This window comes from Lagenorhynchus albirostris, chromosome 15 (assembly GCF_949774975.1).
Source record: "Lagenorhynchus albirostris chromosome 15, mLagAlb1.1, whole genome shotgun sequence".
In the NCBI taxonomy this organism is placed as follows: Eukaryota; Metazoa; Chordata; class Mammalia; order Artiodactyla; family Delphinidae; genus Lagenorhynchus; species Lagenorhynchus albirostris.
Window position 1 is genome coordinate 18,648,846 of NC_083109.1, and position 21,366 is coordinate 18,670,211.

General features: G+C 43.5%; 1 protein-coding gene across 1 annotated transcript in view; it reads left to right on the forward strand.

Annotated features, from left to right (window-relative positions):
- CHD6 (chromodomain helicase DNA binding protein 6) overlaps nucleotides 1-21,366 on the forward strand; it is a 211,562-nt gene that overhangs the window by 170,279 nt on the left and 19,917 nt on the right. The window contains exons 28-31 of the mRNA XM_060122500.1: nucleotides 5,312-5,441; nucleotides 7,113-7,173; nucleotides 20,109-20,169; nucleotides 20,896-21,112. Of these exons, the coding sequence (XP_059978483.1) occupies nucleotides 5,312-5,441; nucleotides 7,113-7,173; nucleotides 20,109-20,169; nucleotides 20,896-21,112 (469 nt within the window). The remainder of the gene's footprint in view (nucleotides 1-5,311; nucleotides 5,442-7,112; nucleotides 7,174-20,108; nucleotides 20,170-20,895; nucleotides 21,113-21,366) is intronic.

Consider the following 21,366-nt stretch of genomic DNA (forward strand, 5'->3'; position numbering starts at 1 on the left):
GAGGCACTTTGAAAGGGTGGCCACAAGGGCTTTGTTCAGTGTGTATCTTCCTCACTAGCCTCACCGCACCATTGTGCGTGGGATTGTTCACCCTTACGGTCCCAGCCTCCGGCCTAGTGCCTGTCACGTGGTAGGCCGCGGGGTTTCTTGAGTAAAGCAGTAAATAAATGGGGGAAATGTTAGGTTTTAGCATGTCACATGTATGCAGAATTCTAAGGTCGTTCTAGCTAATCTGCATATTCCTAGTGTGTATTTTTTGCCCTATTGGTATAAAAATTCAAGAATAGTAGATGGCATAGACATCTTTTTTTTTTTTTAATGTGGTAACCTAGAGACTAAAGGGGACTGAGGTGGGTTTTTGAATAGCTTGGAAAAACTGAAATAAATGTCCTGTTTCTTCATTTCTGGCCTTGTTCTAACTACCTGCCCTTGCTTTCAGCCAACTGATAAAATGAATAATGAAAGTCCCAGATAATATCCACTGTGATGTGCCTAATACACACCTTCCCTGCCAGGTGAATTAGCCAAAATTTTGAACTGGAGAGCAGGGGTTAAAGTGGGAAGAGTTAGGTGTACTTGGCTTTCACTGCCAGCTCTGCCAGTGACTAAATGTGTGACCTTGGGCAAGTCATAAACTTCTCTGACCTAGTTCCTCACCTGTACACTGGGGAGAGTATCAAGACAACCTACCTGGAGAGTTGTTTGAAGATTAAATGAGACAGTATATGTGGGCGGCCTAGAACAGTGCTTAGTGCATAACAGGTGCTTGGTGCTGTCCACCGTCACTTATTCCTCTGCCTTTGGAAGGTTAACTCTCTTTCTAACACATGCCCTTGTGAGTAGAATTCTTCAACATTTGCAGGCCAACCTGCAATATTTACGTAACAACCATGCGTGTACCTATTTTAATGAAGAACCCTTCAAAACGTAGATTCTGGTGTTACAAATGCAGGCTTTGGGGGAGGGTCTGGTGCTGTTGAGAGCCCTTTATCAAACCACTGGGGTAAGGGAGTCAGAATCAAGGTGGCAGAGTAGGAACGTCCTGAGCTCACGTCCTCCCACGGGCATGTGGAAATTACACCTGCTTACAGAGTAGCTGTCTCTGAGAATGACCTGAAGACTAGCAGAAAAGACGTTCCCCAAATGGAGATGTAAAGAAGGAGCCACAACAAGAATCGTAGGCGAGGCGGAGGTGCAGTCTAGCCTGGGACCCACACCCCCGGGTTGGTGACCCACAAGCATCAGAGGACAGCAAAGAACGAGTGTGGACGAGGATGTGGAGAAAAGGAACCTTTGAGTACTTTCGACAGGATTGTAAATTTGTGCAGCCATTATGGAAAACGGTATGGAGGTTCCTCAAAAAATTAAAAATGGAATTACCATCCGGTCCAGCAACTCCACTTCTGTATACTTACCCAAAGAAAACAAATACACTAATCCAAAAAGATATGTTCATTGCATCATTATTTACAGTAGGCAAGATATGGAAGCAGCCTAAGTGTCCATCAGTGGGTGAATGGATAAAGAAGATGTGGTGTATATATACAATGAAATATTATTTGAGCATAAAAAAGAATGAAATCTCACCATATGCAGCAACATGGATGGACCTAGAGAGTAATATGCCAAGTAAAATAAGTCAGGCAGAGAAAGCCAAATGCTACGTGACCTCACTTTATATGTGGAAACTAAAAATCAAAACAAATGAACACACAAAACAGGTGCTTATAGATATGGAGAGCAAAATGGTGGTTGCCAGAAGGGAGGGAAGTGGGTTGGTGGGCAAAATAGGTAAAGGGGATTAAGAGATACAAACTTCTATTTATAAAATAAGTCACAAAGAATATGGTCAGTAATCCTGTATTAGCTTTGTGTGTGGGGACAGATACTTACTAGACTTATTGTGATGATCATTTCATAATGTATTTAAATGTCCAGTTATTCTGTTGTACACCTGAAACTAACATAATATTGTACATCAGCTATAATTCAGTGAAATTTTTCAAATCACTGAGGTTAGGCTAAAGCAGTGCTGTCCACTAGAACTACTACTGGTGACGGAAGTGTCCAGTTTCTGCGCCGTCCTCTACGGATGCCGCTCGCCGCGTGTGGCTGTTGAGCGCTTGAAATGTCACTAATACAACTGAGCAGCTGTATTTTTAATTTCATGTAATTTTAATTAGTTCAAATTCAATTAGCCGTATGTGGCTCCTCTGCTGGACAGTGCAGGGCTAGAACTCAGTCTGAAATGAGAAGAGGAACCATGTGACCTCTCCGTGAAGCACAACGAACCAGTCTCTTATCAGAAATGGTAGAGTCAATCTGATGATATCTAAGGTTACTTCCAAATCTAAAATTCTTCTGCTCAGTGAAGCAGCTCGCAGGGTTGCAAGTTAATAATTCCTGAGTGTTTCCTGAGCGCGCCTGTGAGACTCGAAGATGGTGCATCACCCACTCCGTTCAGGTTCTCCCAGTTGAGTGAGCTCTGGTATTCAGGGTCAGAGCTGGGGGGGCAGGTGCCGGGGAGGTGATGCATGCAGTGCCTGAAGTACCTGGTGTAATGTGATGAGCTTAGCAGACACGCTGTAAAGATGGGGAAGACTTAGCCTCTGTACCCAGTGCTGGGGGACCGGTATTAAGCCACACATGCAGACTGGCTCACTCTTGGATGGGACCAGACCCGTGTAGTTGGACAGTGACATTGGAGTCAAACCTAGGCTGGGTTGGACCAATGCCGATGCTTGGCTCCGTGGGCCCATCCTCCTTGGTGTCTTGCGTAGTCCAGATCAGATCCTGCTCCTGGCGGGGAGCTGCTCTGCTGGGTCTGCTCCAGCAGACATTCTGTGCGCCTAGGCTTAGACCTGTCCTCACCTGGGTAACACACCTCATCACCCCACGAAACAGCCCTCTCCACAGGATAACCAAACCCACACAACGTGTCTTACCAGGTGACAAGCTCCCAGATACCCAGTAGCCGATGGAGATGTGATATTTTCAGAGAGCCAAGCTGTCTGGCGTTTACTTTTCAGGGTTCTATCAGGAGCTCTCTCTGCCTTGCCTCCATGCCCTGGAGACATAGTATGAGCTGTAGAGCTGCAGCCATTTTCTTTGTTAAGAAATACACAGCTGTTCATCGTCCAAGGTTTTGTGGCTCTTCTACTCCATCCCAGACATAGCCTGCTACGACCCTGCTTAGATCGGAAGACCAAAGCCCCGGTTCCATCTCCGCGCTGACCACCGTGGAAGAACTGGCTGGAGCTTCCGCTTACAGCAAGAAGGACCCTGCAGCGAATCTGTGCTGTTGACCGCTCTTGATCGCATTAAGAAATGGCAGCCGCCCCTCTCGGGCAGCCTGGATTTATGAAATACTCATCAAGCTATGGATTTTAGTATTTCTGTTCATATTCTTATAGAGGAACTTCTAGACTAAGTGGAGAGAGGCAAGCAGCCTACGCCACCTGTTGCTCTATTTATGTCTTTATGTTGCTATTACAGCTCCTACTACTGTCTGTTCAGGACAGTTGTTAGGGTTTTCTAGGGAACTGGGTCAATCACTCTTCCTCGCCTCCAGCTTCATAGCTGGTTGAGAAATAGAAATGCCGAATTTGTCTAGACTTCAGGCCTGCACATGACAAGAAGAAGTCTGCAGAGCAGAGACTCACCCAGGTAGTAGGCACCTGGAGGGACCAGCCTGCTTCAGTCCCTGTCCAGCACAGCATGCGTGAGGGCAGGACCCTCATGGACAGTTAACCTCCCTCCATGATAAAGGGTCAGAGGAGGAAGGTTTCACCATCTCAGCTATGAGATAAAGCATCCCTCTTTTCCTGGGGAGGGGGCAGGTAGAGACGATGGCAGGCATGTCCTCAAGACAGCAGGAGCATGGTGGGCATTTCTGTTGTGATGTGAGCTGAGGCAGACCATGGGGAGAGGGTGAGAATGGTTCTTCCTACAGTGATTACTGGAAGAGAGTCTGGGCCAAACTGACACATCCAGTCAGCGGTTTGTTGAGTGTATACAGTGCCAGGCCCTGTGCTAGGTACTGAATGTATAATGATGAGTAAAAACAGATACAGATTCTGTCCCTGGGGAGCCCACAGTCTCATGAGAGAGGCTTACAGTAATCAAACAATTGCCCTAAGGAATAAGTGAATAAAGAAGAACATAAGGCCCCAGTTTCTCCTGCCATATGCCTCGTGCAGGCAGCACCTGTCATGGAGATGGCAGAAATGTCACTTTGAATTAAAAGATAAAGCACCTGCAGCTCCTCAGATAAAAAGTACCAGGTGCTGCCTACACATGAGGGCTAGAACAGCATCAACAGTGATACCAGAACAAAAACCAATATAGAAGGGAAATACCCAACAGAGTAAAATCAAGTCTGTTACTAGCAGCCAAGCCGGTGCTCATTTTAGGTACAGCACCTTACATCACCTGTGATGGGGTCTCTCTGTACATACTACAGAGTTAGAAATTGACTTAGTTAGGGGCAACATGGAAAGGGTTTTGATGATCATGAAGGAGTTTCCCCCCAAAATAATTCGTTATGACAATAGCTGTGACCAAATATTCCTGTCTCATTATAGGATTACATGAGATTCAATAAAATAACAAATTGTCGTGCATGGCATCATCAAATTAAAAGGGATATTTTTTCATCATTTTGCCTTCTGTCTGAGGTCTCTGTTCTGGATCAGAAATCCTCCATCTGTTTTTGACGCTGGGGATATGGTGAGAGTCAGTTCCAAAGCCCTGGCCAGTAGATTAGGATTTCATACTGAGTTTGTGAATATAGAGGCAACGGGTCCGTTTTAATCCAATCGACAATCACAGTAGTCCTCTTTATATTTCATCCTTTGCATCCATTACTTTGCTCAGCTTCCCTTTCTAACACATGGGATAAAATTGGACCATAAGAAAACTAGGCCTGTTCATGAGATGACAAGATAATAGGGTGTCCAGAGTTGGGGGGTTGGTGAGGGGAAGACATTGCAAAACCAGCTTGCCTGATTCCCTTGCTGTCCAAAAGACGCAAACAAGTAGGAATTGTATCTGTATCTTGTGTGTCTTCACGGACACAGAATATTTACATCAGCTTTCATTTTGGGGCGAGCACTACTTCCTCAAAGGTGTCCACTTTAGCGCAAGGATCTTCCCCGACAGGAAATCTTACAGGATCCGGTCATTTTTAAATCAGTATTTTTTGTTTGTTTTGCGTTTTATTTAATAAGGGAAACAAAATGACTGTCTAGGGCGCAAGGCAGATCTTGTGAGTTCTGACATGACCTCGTTGTTCCTCATTACCCCTGATCAGGTTACGAGAGGTACAATGCCATGAGAGCAGACCCAGCACTTTGCTTCCTGGAGAAGGTTGGGATGCCAGACGAGAAGTCCCTTTCTGCAGAGCAGGGTGTTACAGATGGGACCTCAGACATTCCCGAAAGGTGAGACGCTTCATGGGCCAACCACAGTGTGACTTGTCGCGCCACGAATCTCTGACCGCATACATCCAGCACTCTATAATAGTCTCTTCCTCACGGTCTGGCATCTCCCTTAAACCTGAACTGCCTTCCAGAATTGCTGCTTTGGTTACATCCTACGATGCCTCAGGCTTTTCCCTTGAATCCCAAACACTTTGAACCAGATACCAGTTCCTGTCCTTCCTGAGTTCCCCAAGCTGCCCACCATCCTGCCTACTCCTTAATCAGGCTCGTCTGGTCAGAGGATTCTCGGAAGAATTCAGACCTCTCATAACTTCTCATACTTGGCAGAAAGTTAAGAAGCGGTACAGCAAGTTCAGGCTTCCTGACCTTGAAGTGCCTCAGATGAAGTTCCAGTGTTGTTTAAAGATTTCATGGTCCATGAGTAAGGTGGACTTAGGAGCCACTGCTTGATGGCCGTGGCATTCAGGTCTTGTCACTGGGTTGTGCGCAAAAAAATATGGAAGCATCCCCTTTGTCGAGTTTTAATTACTTTGGGCATAACTCCAAAATGTGTAAATTCATAGGAAAGCTAAATAGCGAAAAGCTGTGGTTTTCATATGTATATATATATTTGGAAAACATCACATATATCTCTCAGCTTGTGTTTGGTAAGCTTTTGGCCTGATCTTCCCCCCAAAAGTAGCATTTCCTGGGGCCACGGGCAAGCCTGGACATGAGGGTGCACAATGCCAGGCCCCCTAACCATGTGCTAAGGCTGAGAAAAGGATGAAATGCATTTTCCATCTGTCCTTAGCTCCTGGTGAACGCCCTAGCTATTGTAACGTTCTCTGCCCCGAAGATAATAAAGATGCGTTCAGAGAGATACTAACAAATGCCCGAAGGACCAGTGGTGTTAATGTTGGGCACACGGGGTCAGGGAAAACACCACCTGGGGAGGTGCCCGAATGTGGCTTACAGCTGGTATCTTTGGGGGTGGCTGTTCTTTCTGTGGTTAAGCAATGAAGGTAGGAGGCTCCTTCTGCCCCCAGGACCTGAACAACAGAGAGAAGAATATTTGAGACAGGAATCCTTCAAAGTTGATTTTACCAGGGATCGTGAAAAACAGGTAGGCATCAGCAGTAGTTAAGCTCACAAGGGAGAAGATGTTAGGCAGCTAATCTAGGGACGAGCAGCTGATGGTCCGGAGGGCAGTGTCCTTCCTCAGCACACACGGCAGAGCTCCCTTTCAAGGAAGTGACGGCCGCTAAATGTGGGGAGCGATTCTGCCTCCATGGCATCCTACTGTGGGACCTGGGGGTCAGCACATCAGGACTCCTAGTTTGCATGGCTGTCAGCCTTAGACTCTGTTCTTTTATCAAAGCCGCTTATTCAGATGGTTCTTGATGGGCAGTAATTACCTTTTTAAAGATAGCATCATTGTTGAATAGCCGGCCTCTGAACTTGCCTGAGTAGATCATGAGTCTCGTGCAAAAGTCTCATTTGAGTGGAAGTCATTGCTCGTAGAAGTTGTAACACTGGAAAAACCAAGATTTTGAGGCCTTTGGGGAAACGGATCTGCTAATATTCTCTTTGGTCAGTGATTCTGGGGGATTTTCATGCAAGCATCCTAGTTGCAAAATAGCTTCTAAGTGGTGTGTGATGCTTTTTATTTTTTTTTTTAATTTTATTTAGAGGCAACACAGATAAAGAAGACAATACAGAAGACAAAGTAGATGGCCTCCAGAAACAAATGGTGAGTCACATGTGCTGTGTTTGTAATCCACACTATCTTTAACATCAGGAGAGAAATCCCCATCTTGGTATATTGGTCTTTGGGAACTTGATTGCATTGCTGCAGTTGCATTGCATTTTCCCCAACATTTTATTGTAAAAATTGTCAACTCACAGACTGCGTTGCCCTTTTATTCTAGTGAAACTTTTGCTTTTGAGGTGACTGTAGATTTTAGATGGAATTGTAAGATACAATACAGGGTGATCCCGTGTACCTTTTCTCCAGTTTCCCACCAGGGGGACATCTTGCAAAACTATGATACAATATCACAGGCAGGATACTGACATTGACAGAATCAAGATATAGGACATTTCCACCACCACAGAGATCCATCATGTTGCCCTTTTATAGCCACATCTGCATCCCTCCTACCTTCACCTCCTTTTTAATCCCTAGCAACCACTAACCTATTCTCCACTTTTGTAGTTCTGTCATGTTAAGAATATTACATAAATAGAGTCATACAGTGTGTAACCTTAGGGGCTTGGCTTTTGTCACTCAACATAATTCCCTGTAGATTGATCCACATTGTTGTGTGTAATGATAATTCATTCCTTTATATCACCGAGTAGTATTTCTCCCTTCATCCATTGAAAAACATCTGGGTTGTTTCCAGTTTTTCACTATTGCAAGTACCTCTGTAAACATCTGCATACAGATTTTCTGTGAACTTACATTTCCATTTCTCTGGGGTAAATGTCCAAGAGTATAATTGCTGAATCATGTAGTAGTTATATGTTTAGTATTTTCAAGAAACTGACAAGCTGTTTTCTAGAGTGGCTGTACCATTTTACATTCCCACCAGTGATGTATGAATGATCCACTTTCTCCTCATCTTCACTGGCTTTTGGTGTTGTCACTAATTTTATTTATTTATTTATTTATTTATTTATTTATTATTGGCTGCGTTAGGTCTTCATTGCTGTGCGCGGGCTTTCTCTAGTTGCGGTGAGCGGGGGCTACTCTTCATTGCGGTGCACGGGCTTCTCGTTGTGGTAGCTTCTCTTTGTTGCAGAGCACGGGCTCTAGGCACACGGGCTTCAGTAGTTGTGGCACACAGGCTCAGTAGTTGTGGCACACAGGCTCTAGAGCGCAGGCTCAGTAGTTGTGGTGCACAGGCTTAGTTGCTCCACAGCATGTGGGATCTTCCCGGACCAGGGCTCGAACCCATGTCCCCTGCATTGGCAGGCAGATTCTTAACCACTGTGCCGCCAGGGAAGTCTCTGTTTCTTAATGCTGTTAAAATATGGCCTATGGAAAACTCCTCAAGTTGGCTTCTGAGTTCTTTTGACATGATTCAGTCAAATATGGAAAGGAGGAAAACTATGAAAAATTCATACATATACATATATCCCCTCTTATTTAGATTTCCTTCACATTTAGGTCACCACAGAGCAATGAGTAGAGTTCCCTGTGCTATACAGTTCATTCTCATTAGTTATCTGTTATATACATAGTAGTGTATATGTGTCAATCCCAGCCTCCCAATTCATCCTACCCCCTCTTCTCCACCCTTGGTATCCGTAAGTTTGTTCTCTACATGTGTGTCTCTATTTCTGCTTTGCAGATAAGTTAATCTGTACCATTTTTCTAGATTCCACATATAAGCATTAATATACAATGTTTGTTTTTCTCTTTCTGACTTACTTCCTTTTGTATGACAGTCTCTAGGTCTATCCACATCTCTGCAAATGGCACTATTTCGTTCCTTTTTATGGCTGAGTAATATTCCATTGTATATATGTACCACATCTTCTTTATCCATTCCTCTGTAGATGGACATTTAGGTTGCTTCCATGTCCTGGCCGTTGTAAATAGCATTGCAAGGAACATTGGGGTGCGTGTATCTTTTTTAATTATAATTTTCTCTGGGTATATGCCCAGGTGTGGGATTTCTGGGTCATATGGTAGTTCTGTTTTTAGTTTTTTGAGGAACCTCCATACTGTTCTCCATAGTGGCTGTATCAATTTACATTCCCAGCAACAGTTTAGGAGGGTTCCCTTTCACCACACCCTCTCCAGCATTTACTGTTTGTAGATTTTTTGATGATGGCCATTCTGACTGGTGTGAGATGCTCAACATCACTAATTACTAGAGAAAAGCAAATCGAAACTACAGTGAGGTATCATCTTGTTATCCTTTTGATGTCTGCAGAATTTATAATGCTATTCCCTGTTTCATTCCTTATATTAATAATTTGTATCTTCTTTTTTTCTTATTATTCTTGCTAGAAATTTGTCTGCTTTATCTTTTTAAAGAATTGGAACTTTGTTTCATTGATTTTTCTCTGTTTTCTATTTTAAATTTCATTGATTTCTGCTCCTTATTATTCTTTTCCTTCCGGTTTTGTGTTGTTTTTTTTTGTTTGTTTGTTTTTTGGCTGTGTTGGGTCTTCGTTGCTGCACACGGGCTTTCTCTAGTTGCAGTGAGCGGGGGCTACTCTTTGTTGCGGTGCGTGGCTTCTTGTTGCAGAGCACAGACTCTAGGCACACAGGCTTCAGTAGTTGTGGCATACGGGCTCAGTAGTTGTGGCACACAGGCTTAGTTGCTCTGCAGCATGTGGGATCTTCCCAGACCAGGGCTCGAACCTGTGTCCCCTGCATTGGCAGGCAGATTCTTAACCACTATGCCACCAGGGAAGCCCCTCTGTTCTATTTTCCTCTTTTTCTAGATATTTGGGGTGGGAGCTTAGATTACTGATTTGAGACTTTTGGGCTTATTTAATGTATGCATTCAGTGCTATAAATTTCCCTCTCAGCATTACTTTAGCTAGGCCCCACGATTTTTACTATTTATTATAAATAGTAAAATTTGTTGTATTTTCATTTTCATTCAATTAATTTTTTTTTCCCTTGAGACTTTTTCTTTGGCCCATGGATTATCAGACATGTGTTATTTAATTTCCAAGTATTTGGAGATTGTCCTATAATCTTTCTGGTTTTTATTTCTAGTTTGATTCCATTGTGCTCAGAGAATACACTCTATTATTTCAGTGGTTTTAAATTTGTTAAGTTATTTTTGTGGCCCAGGATATGGTCTCTCTTGGTATATGTTGCATGGGCACTTGAAAAATATGTGTATTGTGCTGTTGTTGGGCAGAGCGCTGCATAAATGTCAATGCAGTCCTGTTAGTTGATAGTATTGAGTTCTTCTGTATTCTTGCTGATTTTCTGTCTAGTTGTTGAGAGAGGAGTATTGAAGTCTCCAACTATAATTATGGACTTGTGTATTTCTCCTTTCAATTCTATCAGTTTTTGCCTCACATGTTTTGCAACTCTCTTGTCTGGTGTATACACATTTAGGATATGTCTTCTTCGTGGGTTGACTTTGCTGTCAATATGTAATGTACCTGCTTGTGTCTGATAGTTTTTTTTTGCTCTGAAGTGTACTTTATCTGATATTAATATAGCTACTCCTGGTTTCCTTTGATAAATGTTTGCATGATATAACTTTTTCCATCCTTTTACTTTCAACCTGCCTATGTGAAATGAGTTTTCTATAGACAGTATTTAGTTGGGTTATATTTTTTAATGCACCCTGTCTTATAGTTGATGTATTCAGCCACTTACATTTAATGTAATTATTGATGCATTAAGGCTTAAGTCTGACATTTTGTTTTCTCCATTTTTTTATTCTCTGTTTTCTTTTTCCTGACTTCTTGTGGGTTATTTGAAACTTTTTTCTGATCCCTTTTTTGATTTATCTATGTTGGGTATGTTTTGTTGGGTTTTTTTTTTAAGTTTCTTAGTGGTTATTCTAGATATTTCATTACATATAATATATCACAGTCCACTGGTATCATCATTTTACCAGTTCAAGTGAAGTATAGTGTCCTTACTTCTAGTTTTGTCCCTTTATAATATAATTGTCTTAAATATTTCTTCTACATACATTTAGAATCATATCAATGTTATAATTTTTGCTGCAGTTCTGAAATATAATTGAGAAGATTCAAGAGGATAAGGAACATCTACTGTATTTTTATTTACTTTGTTCTTCCTGGTGTCCCAAGATTTCTTCTTTCTGTTGAGAGAAATTCCATTAGCTGTTCTTTTAGGATAGGTCTGCTGTTGACAGTTCTTTTATTTTTCCTTCATCTGAGAATATCTTAATATCCCCTTCATTCCTGAAGGATATTTTCACTGGATATAGGATTCTGGGTTGACAGTTCTTTTCTTTCAGCTCTTGAAAAATGTTGTGCCACTTCCTTCTGGCCTCCCTGGTTTCTGATGAGAAATCTTCTGTCACTCAAGTTGTTTTTCCCCTTAGGTAAGGTGTGTTTTTCTCTGTTGCTACTTTCAGGAGTTTTTTTTTCTTTCTTTAGTTTTCAGAAGCTTAACTGTGATTTTTGTGTGTGTGGATTTCTTTGAGTTTATCCTGTTTGGTGTTTATCATCTTCTTGAATCTGTAGGTTTGTGTCTTTCACCAGATTTGGGGAGTTTTCAGCCATTATTTCTTGAATTCCTTTTTCCTCCCCTTCTGGAACTCTGATGGTATGAATGTTAAATCTTTTGTTATAGTCCCACTGGTCCCTGAGGTTCTGTTTTTTGTTTTGTTTTGTTTTGTTTATTTTGGCTGTGCCTCATGGCTTGCAGGATCATAGTTCCCCAACTGGGGATCGGACCTGGGCCACAGCAGTGGAAGTGCCAAGTCCTAACCACTGGACCACCAGGGAATTCCCTGTTTAATGTTTTTTTTCGATCTGTTTCTCTCTGTTGGTCACACTGGGTACTTTATATTTTTCTCTCTTAGAGCTCACTGATTCTTTTCTCTTTCTCCTCCATTCGCTGTTGAGCCTGTCCGTTGTGTTTTTGTTTTTGTTTGGTCTGGTTCATTTCATTATTGTATTTTTCAGATCCAAAATTTCCCTTTGGTTCTTCTTTGGATCTCTCTTTCTTTGCTGAGATCTTCTTTTTCTTTGCTGAGATTTTGTGTTATCATTTGTGGCAAGTATGTTCAGAATTCCTCATTGAGGACTGCTTTAAATTCTTATGTCAGATAATTCTAAGCTCTCTGTCATTTCCGTGTTAGCGTCTACTGATTGTCTTTTCCCATTCAGTTGGAGATCTTCCTGGTTCTTGATGTGATAAGTGATTTTTGATTGAAACCTGAACATTTGGGGTATTACATTGTGAAACTCAGGATCTTATTTAAAACTTCTGTTGTAACTGATTGCCTCTGACACCTCTGTTGCAGGGGAATGGGGCAGGGTGGGTGGCAGAGTACACCACCTTTTTACTGCTTGGTGGGAGTAGAAGTTAATGTTCCCAGTCAGCCCCTGAAGATACCCAAGGCAGGGGTGTTTCTCATTACTGTTGGGCAGGAATGGAAGTTTAGATCTCCACATGGTCTTTGCTGACACCATGGGTGTTGGGGGCCTTATTACCACCTAGCAGGGATAAAAGTCCCAGCTCCCTACTTGGCTTTTTGACACCACCCAGCAGGGGAATGGGGAGCCCTGTTACAGCCTGGCAAAGGTGGAAGTCTAGAGTCCACCTTTAGACTCTAGATGCCCACTCAGCCTCTGCTGGCATGGATGTGGTGAGCAGAAGTTTTTTCTGTTATGTTGAGCTGAAGTGTAGCACATCTTGTCTTAACATTTTGTCCATTCCTAGCTTGCCCTTTTCCTAGTCCTTCACTAGAGAGAGCAGGCTTTTGTTGTGGCTTTTTTTGTCTGTACCCTTTGTCATTTCCAGATAGCCAGCTTCTTTACTTCCAGATCTAGGATATATAAGGCAAAAAAGAAAACCCAGGAAACTCACCACTGTGTCATCCCATGTGTCCCAAAGTCCCTGGTTGGTCTGTCTTCTCTTCACCTTTCAGAGTTTTCTTAGGTTTGTTTTATATATAATGTCCAGGGGTTTTAGTTGTAAATATTGTGTGGAATAGGGAAATATGCATCTTCCCAGAAGCGAAAGTCTATATTGCATTTTACAGATGAGTTTCTAGGGCTTTGCATAAGCAGACCAAAACCTTACTAGGGCCCCAGCACTATTTGACCACATTTTCTCTGGCTTTCAGTGGAGCAAATAAATCTGTTAGAATTTCATGGGTTCCATATCCCAGAGGTTACTGTAGCATTGTCCTCGCCTGACTCCATTACTAGAATAATCTTTCTTCTCCTCCTGATCACCAACCAAAAGTTTTCAATTCTCTTCTTTTGGTTCTAGTTTGGAGAATGGTATTTACCTTGGTTTCCATCAGCTCTGATTGCTGTAACAGTAACAATGACATCACTTTCCCAAAGTAAGAAATAATTATTTTTTGAAGATATGTTTCCATATCTCCTAGTGGACTGAAGCAAATCAGCATGAAGCTTTAGACCCTGGACCTGAAGGAAGTTGGGTTTGGTCTTGACAATTAAAATCTGAGCTGTGCCATTCTGGTAGAAGCTCTGCCTAGCTTTTACAGTTACTTCCTTTGTCTGGAATGTGGGATGTGTTTTCCCATGGAAATAACTTGAGTACCAAAGAAATGAAAATAGTACCTTAAATTCCTATGGAACTTTACTCTTTCCAAAGCACTTTTCCCATTTGTTTCAGTTGATCCTCACCTCAGCCATGTGAAGTAAGAGCTTCAGGTGTTATTGCCCTCATGTGAGAGCTGGGGAAATTCAGGCCCAGGAAGTTAAAGGACGTTGCCAGATTCTCACAGCTACTAGATGATAGCGTTCAGACTAGATATTCTCTAGCTATTCTGGCTTTTTTTTTTTTCTGATCAAATATTCTTTTCATAGTCAAGAGAGTAGGAAGTGTTTTAGCTGTACATACACACCCCTTCTCCCAGCAGCATCCTCTATGAAAAGGCAGCCCCCAGACCAACCGCAGGCCAGACCCAGCTCTGAAAGCTGTTCATGGTAAAGTTCACATGCTTAACTCATGCTTACTTCAGTCTTGGAGAGATCTGGGCACTGAAGTGGGAGTTGTGGCAGAATTGGTAAAATAACTCAAGTTTCCTTATAGTATGGTTAAACTCCTCTGGGACTCCTTTTTTTTTAAATTCATTTATGAAAATAATGCCTGTATTATTTATTTTGCTCTTCAGATCCCTAAAACCTGGGCTATAGAATATAATCAAAAGCAGAAGGAATGGGGAGTGCCTTTCCCAGATTTTGAGGTGAACAGATTATAAACAGATTAAGATCGACTTCTAGTCCATGTGCTAGAATAACAAACGTAGAGGAACAGCCAACATCTGAACCAAGCCTTCTCCCCACGCCCCAGCCCTTGTACTGAAGACACTGGTTGGGTGTTTCCTTCTCCCAGTTCTGTTCTCAGGCAGATCAGCAGGTTAAGGAAGCCCAAAGAGCGTATCATCCATCACTAAGTTAATTCATCTGAATTAAACAGACCTGGGCATAGGAGGGGGCCTGGTTGGTAGATGGGAGAATCTCAGCATTGCAAGGGCCCTAACGCATGTCTGCATGGTCTCAGTGTTCCATCCCTTCTACTGCGACATCACTGTGGGGGCATACCAGGCAGGTGTAGGTGCTTCCAGGAATCCATGAAGGGAAAGGGGGAATGTGCTATCTTCCAAGGAAGCCCATTTCATTGTTGGGTGGTATTTCCTTATTCTGACCCAGAAATCTGACTCCCAGTTGGTTCCACGGACTCTAGTTTTCTTCTGGTCCTGCAAAGAGCAAAACTGTTCTTACTTTCCTCTCCGATAAGACTAAAAAATTTTGAGACCAACTAGCTACCGTAATCTCTTTAAGTCTCTTTTCAGGTGAAGTATCCTTAATTCCTCTTTCTTCTTATCATGTTGTCTCCAGACCCCTTGCTACTCTTGTGCCTTCCAGAGCTCACTGTGCTGTTGTCCTCTTCAAACGTGGCAGTTGGAGAACCACAGAATGTTAGAGGGACATGTGAGATGATTAGTCTACTCCCTTCCCCCACCCTTTCTGTTTAATACCAGTAGAGCTTTTGATTGGTAAACAGTTGCAGCTAGTCAGTGGACATGCCTTCTAAAGCAGTTAGTCAGAAAGTTTACTTGTGTTTGGGATGGTCTAGAGCCTAGAATGGTAAAGGAAATCGTTCTCTATCAAACCCAGTATGCAGGAAGGTTACTATCTCCTTTAACTGAGATAGTAATAAGTAGCGGCCCAGCTCTGCCTGGTGTAGTCCTTGTGTTCTAACCAGCAGTCTTGTCCTCGCTCTGCAGCACTTCCTACAGCAGGTGCTCTCTGTAAAAGGAGGGTGAGTTCATGTGCACAGTGGACTAGGAAGAAACTCCTGCAGGGAAACTTAATGCCTAAAATGGTCAGATCCCACTATAAGAAAAGTTCAATGAGGAACTGAACAATGACTCTATTCTTATGAGTTGAGAGATCAAGGGGTCTCTGAACTCAAATAGAGATATTTGAATGTAGATGGAGTACTTCCACGCTTACTTCCACGCTTACAAAGCACGTTTCCCCTTCAGTTAGGCGTTGTTCTTATCCCTATTCTAGACGGGGGAAGCTCAAATAGTTTTAATGAGCTGCAAAAGAAGTCATACTCCTCAGGAGCAGTGTCTGCCCGCTCACATCTTTTTCTAAATCCTTCAGTCTTTCCATTATAAAATCCTTGAATTTTGTGTTAATGACATTTGATGTGTATCTACTCTCTATTTCTACATGAAATTTATGAAGGTAGTAGGATGCTTGATTTTTCTGCAAAATGAAAACTGCTGTGGGATATTTTTTAACTGCGCCTTCACGCATCCTGTTACCTCTACACAAAGAGTTCTTATATTCTCCTCCTGGTGAACTCCTGTGTCCTTCAATGTGAAGCTCAAAAGTCACCTCTCAGATGTCCTTCCCCTACCTGATTTGGGCCATGCAGAGTTGGTGACCCTTTCTGGTTTTCCCACTGTGTTTAGGAGCACTCATCACACTACATGGCCAGTATTTATTTTATGTCTCTTGTAATGGCCAGAATGTGGGCTCTAGAAGGATAAGGACTCCATCCTTCCCACTGTCAGAGCTCCTGAACCCAGCACAGTTCCTGGCAAACAAATGTAGGAAGGCAGCTCATCACCGCTCTTTTGGCCCTGGAGTTTTGTAAGGGCTTAGAGGAAATTCCCTGGGTCTGCAGGTCTGTGCTGCCATGCCACTGCCTGCACCCACACCCAGACCAAAGAGGGGAGGCAGCCGGGCCTGGAGGAGCAGCCACAGGCGAGGGGGATCTGCTGTTCTCAGATCAGGAAACAGCCCTGCATCCTCGGCGGAGAAGTGCCACGCGGGAAGCTAAGTTACTCTTAGTGACTGACAGTGCATTTGATTCAACCAGGTGTGTCTTCAGCCCCCGGAGGCAATACATCCCCGTGGTTAGAGCTCCTCGTCTGGGGTCAGGCCTTCTAGGTTTGAATTCCATCTTCACCACTTAATAACTATATGTAGTATTAGATTATCAACCTCTCCTTCTACAATTTCCTTCTGTCTAAAAAGGGTCATTTAGTCGTTTAGAATGAATAAATGAAAAACGCACGTGAAGTACTCAGTATAGTATCTGGCCATGTACTTACCTGTAGACTTTTGTTGTTATTGCTGCTGTTGGCCACTGTGTCGTGAAGCTATCCTTAGAGAACACACTTCAGCTGAAAGAGAGAAATGCTGAAGGATCCTCTAGCAGTTGGGCCTGTGCGTGGGTATCTCCTCGGTGCCGGCTGCCGTGCGTTGGGCATTTGCTTTGTGCCAGCAGTTGGTTAAACACTTGGCATAATCAACTCATTTGTGCCCCACGATCACCCGTAAAGTACTATTGTCTCCATTTTGCAAATGAAGAAATGAGCTTGAGAGAGGTCGAAACACCTTGCCCAAGGCCAGAGAGCAGTGGACTGTCAGACTCCAAACACAGACATGCTCAAGATGGAGAAACTGCAGGTTGGAACTAACCTGTTGCCCTTACTTTGACAGTCTTACTTGTCAGCACTCTCTGGGACCCTGCCCTTGGAAATGATTGATTCATACTTCTTCTGAGATGAATATTTCTTTCAGATTGATTCACAGAGGCAGAAACTAGGATACTGCATGTTCACATGCAGACTTCAGAGGCAGGGCTTTCCATGTGCTCCCTGCGGTACCGCTCTGTCACACTCACATTAGATTGGTTATGTGACCACAAGATTATGACATCTTTTTCACTTCGGCTGCTGCTAAGCCAGGTCTTCTCCTTTCTGTCAGTGATAGAGAGGGGACCTGCCATCGAGAGAGAGCAGGAGACAGAAAGGCACTTACGGCTTCCAGAATCTTTCCTCACTTGAGGGTTTGCCTAAGGCCAACAGAAGCTGTTAGGGAGGGTGGAAAGGAAGCCTGCATGGCAGGTGTGCCTGCCTCACACCAAGCCCGGAGCTACCCCTGTGGAGTCGGTGCCCACGGCAGCCACACATCCGTTGTAATAAGGAGCATGGTAGCCCTGGCGCCTGACCCCACATCTCATAGTCTGTACAGCACTTCTCAGTCTAGAAGTGTCTATGATTACAACTTTCAGCATTATAAGGGTCTTCACGGGTACTCTAAGAATACCCAAAAATGTTCTCTATGGCAGGAAGGATGGAAGGCCTGGTTGTTGGGTTTTGCTTGCTTTTTAACTACCTAAATAGTGGGAAAGGCTGCTTTGGCATATTTGAGTGTCACTTCAGAATGGTACAGTAGATCAGCTTGAAGTTCCTTCTCTTCACTGATATTGCATGGGCAAAGAAGAGAGATTAAACTAGTGTTCTCCAATTCTAAATATGTTGCACTCTCTAAATCAGATTTTCAGCCGGGACTCTCTTTTTGTTCTGTTTTGGGCAGCTCAGTGGTTACAGTATAGGTTCTCATCAGACTACCGTGTTTGAAGCCCAGCTCTGCCCCTTGGTAGCCATGTGACCTTGGCAACTTACAGAACTTTCTAGGGCTTGTTTTCTGCCTCTGTAAAATAAGGATAGTAATACTTTCTACCTGGGGAAGCGGTGCTGATGACCAAAGGAGATAAGCCGTGTAAAGGGTTTTGCACAGTCACACATAGTTCTTGGTAACGTCAGCTATTACCACGACTCTAGTAAGAAAGAAATGCATTCAGAAAATGAACCCCTGCCCCTCTGCCTTTCTCAGGTCCTTCCCCGGTATTAGGTGCCTAAGAGAGCGGTTTGAATTTTAACTATTGCCAGTCATAGGTGTGTGTCCATCCCTCCTGAACCGAGGTGCTGCCCTCCTGGGCTGTGTCCCAGTTTTCTGTCAAGGACCAGACAGTAAATATCTTAGGCCTGGGGGCCAGTAGAGTCACATCTTCTTCACCTCCTTCTGTTTCTCCCCCTCCTGCCCCTCCCTTCCTTCCTCCTCCTCCTCTTCTTCTTCCCTTAAAAACCATTCTTAGCTTAAGGGCCACACAAAAACAATCTACAGGCTGCAGATTGCTGACCCTTATTCTGACAGAATCTGACCCTGTGCTCCACCATAGCCGAAGTCATGAATCCTGGGGTTATTCTCGCCTGTCATTCACGTCAAAAGACGCAAGTCAGAGAAACAATAAGAGGGCTTCCCTGGTGGCACAGTGGTTGAGAGTCTGCCTGCCAATGCAGGGGACACGGGTTCGAGCCCTGGTCTGGGAAGGTCCCACGTGCTGCGGAGCAACTAAGCCCGTGCACCACAACTACTGAGCCCATGTGCCGCAACTCCTGAAGCCCGCGTGCCTAGAACCCGTGCTCCGCAACAAGAGAAGCCACCACAGTGAGAATTCCGCTCACGGCAACAAAAAGTAGCCCCCGCTCGCCGCAACTAGAGAAAGCCATGCACAGCAACGAAGAACCAAAGCAGCCAAAAATAAATAAATAAAATACATAAGTTTGTAAAAAAATAAATAAAAAAGTAAAGTTGGTTTTTAAAAAATATAAAAGAAAAACAATAAGATAGGTGGGAAAATGGGTGAAATACGTGAAGGGGATTAAGAAGTACAGACTTCCAGTTATAAAATAAATAAGTCACAGGGATGTGATGTACTGCATCGGGAATGTAGTCAATAATATTAGAATAACTTTGTGTGGTGACAGATAGAAAGTACACCCATGGTGGTGATCATTTCTTACTGTATAAAGATACCGAATCACTGTTTTACACCTGAAACTAATATGATGTCGCAAGTCAACTTTACTTCAGTAAAAAAAAAAAAAAAAGTAAGTTTTTGTGTTAAAAATGGAGTAAGTTGAAGACTCGCACTGTCTCTTCGCCCACACCCAAACTCCCACATGCTTTGTGTATAAGGAGCCTCTGAAGGTCCATTCCTGGGACCAAGAAAGGCTTCGTAAAGGAATCCATTAGAGCCAGGTTGACATATACTCCAACTTGGATAAGCTCTGTGCCTGTGATATTACTTCAGATTCTGAGCCTCAGATCATGATTTTAATTTTAAATTCCTGGAGGTTTGTGCCATCAGGTCTCCTGTCTGGAGCAGTCATGTTTTAGGAAAATAGCGTCTATTGCTGTGAAGTAAATGAAGCATAATGAACATGAGCATGACAGTTTTTCACAGTAGAAATCCAAAAATGCAGGCCCATGCTTTGTGAAATGACAGTATTAGACTGCAAGCGATGATAGTAAAGCAAATATTTAATTCTCAACTAAAAGAGTGCGTGTAAAATGTAGTTGCCAGGGGAGCATGCCAGTTCATCATTCTTAAAGCTAATTCTCTACGGGCAGAATCATTCCACACAATTCCAGGGGGGAAAATGCTTATTTTAAATAAACTGCTTTCTGGCTCTTTTAAGACTCTGTGCATAAGTAAGCTTTATTCATCAGGGACCACCTTGATCTTTGAGATGCTCTTGGGCAGGGGATGTCTCTTGTGCATCTTTATTCCTTCTGTGTAGGGACTGGGTTTCTGAGTTGGTCTCTTCAGAGCTGCAGTTGTGCTGACGGCATGACTTCATTTATCCCTAGGAGAGTTCCAGTGATGGAGGTGATGGCATTTTTGGTGAAAAGAAGGATGACAGCCGGGCAGGTGAGACTGTGTCCTTCTGAAGGCAAAGAAAAGTAAGGTCCCTGTTTGTAGTTATCCTGGAGTTCATGTGTAATAAAAAAGAAAAAAATGCTGTTTTTTAAGGAGGCTCTTTTTAAAAGCCAATTAAGTTGACCTTCGTCAAACTCTGCGGGAGTCACACAGGGAGCGGTAATGTGGCTCTGGCCAGCTTTCTCCACCTGGCACTGAATTCAACAGTGAAATGAAGTCAGGATGGAGTCTGAGAGATAAAAAGGAATCGTGGTTTCAGTGATTTTTTTTTTTTCTTTTGAGAAAAGTTAAGGGTATTTGGTTTGTTCTCTTGTTGGTTTGTTTTTCTGAATTCAGACTTAACGGAGGCTTTGATGTTTAGAAGGCCCAGCTACACAGAAGCCTTTAGTTCTAAATGGAGATGGCCACAGAGCATCCACTTAAGCCGATGCCTTAGAGCAAGGCCCTTGAGTCAGTTCTGCCCCCACAGACAGGCACGTTTGTACTGGAGAGAGAAAGCAGAACCCACTGTACCTAAAGTTGCTTCTAAAGTACAACTGCAGCCCTTCCGGCTGTGCCTAGCTCCCGAGCTGATTGTTGAACAGCAGCTACTTCCACTAAGTTACTAAGTCAGCTTTAGTTTTCTTTAAACGAAAGGGAAGAACAGCAACCAGAAAACCCAGTTGCCTTTGTTTTAGTTCTGTTTGTAAATACTAATATCCTCACTGATGTTTGAAGCCCAGGATGGCTCCGACCCAGACAAATCACCCTGGCCAGTTTCGTCTGCACTCACAGCTCGTCTCCGACGCCTGGTCACCATTTACCAGCGCTGTAACCGCAAGGAGCTCTGCCGACCTGAAATCCTGGGACCAGGAAACCAGGGATACTGGGTCCAGGAAGAGATGTTCCGGAGGTCCTCAGAGATGGATCTCATCAACAAGGAAGCCCAAAAGAGGTAAAAGCCAGTGGCCAAAAGGGCGTGCTGAGCTGCCCAATGGGTAAAGGTGACAAAGGGAACCCAACAGCTGGAGGGCAGGTGTGTCCGGTGTTCTCGTATGGAGCCAGGTTGTCTCTAGAGTGAATTAAATCCAGCCTCCAACTGCAGTGGTGTTTTCGTGCTGACTGGGGAGTCTGGTGATATCTAGGACACCCTCTGTTCACAGTTCCCAGACTTGTGTGATTTTCCAACCTTACCCTCTTCCCTAAGTT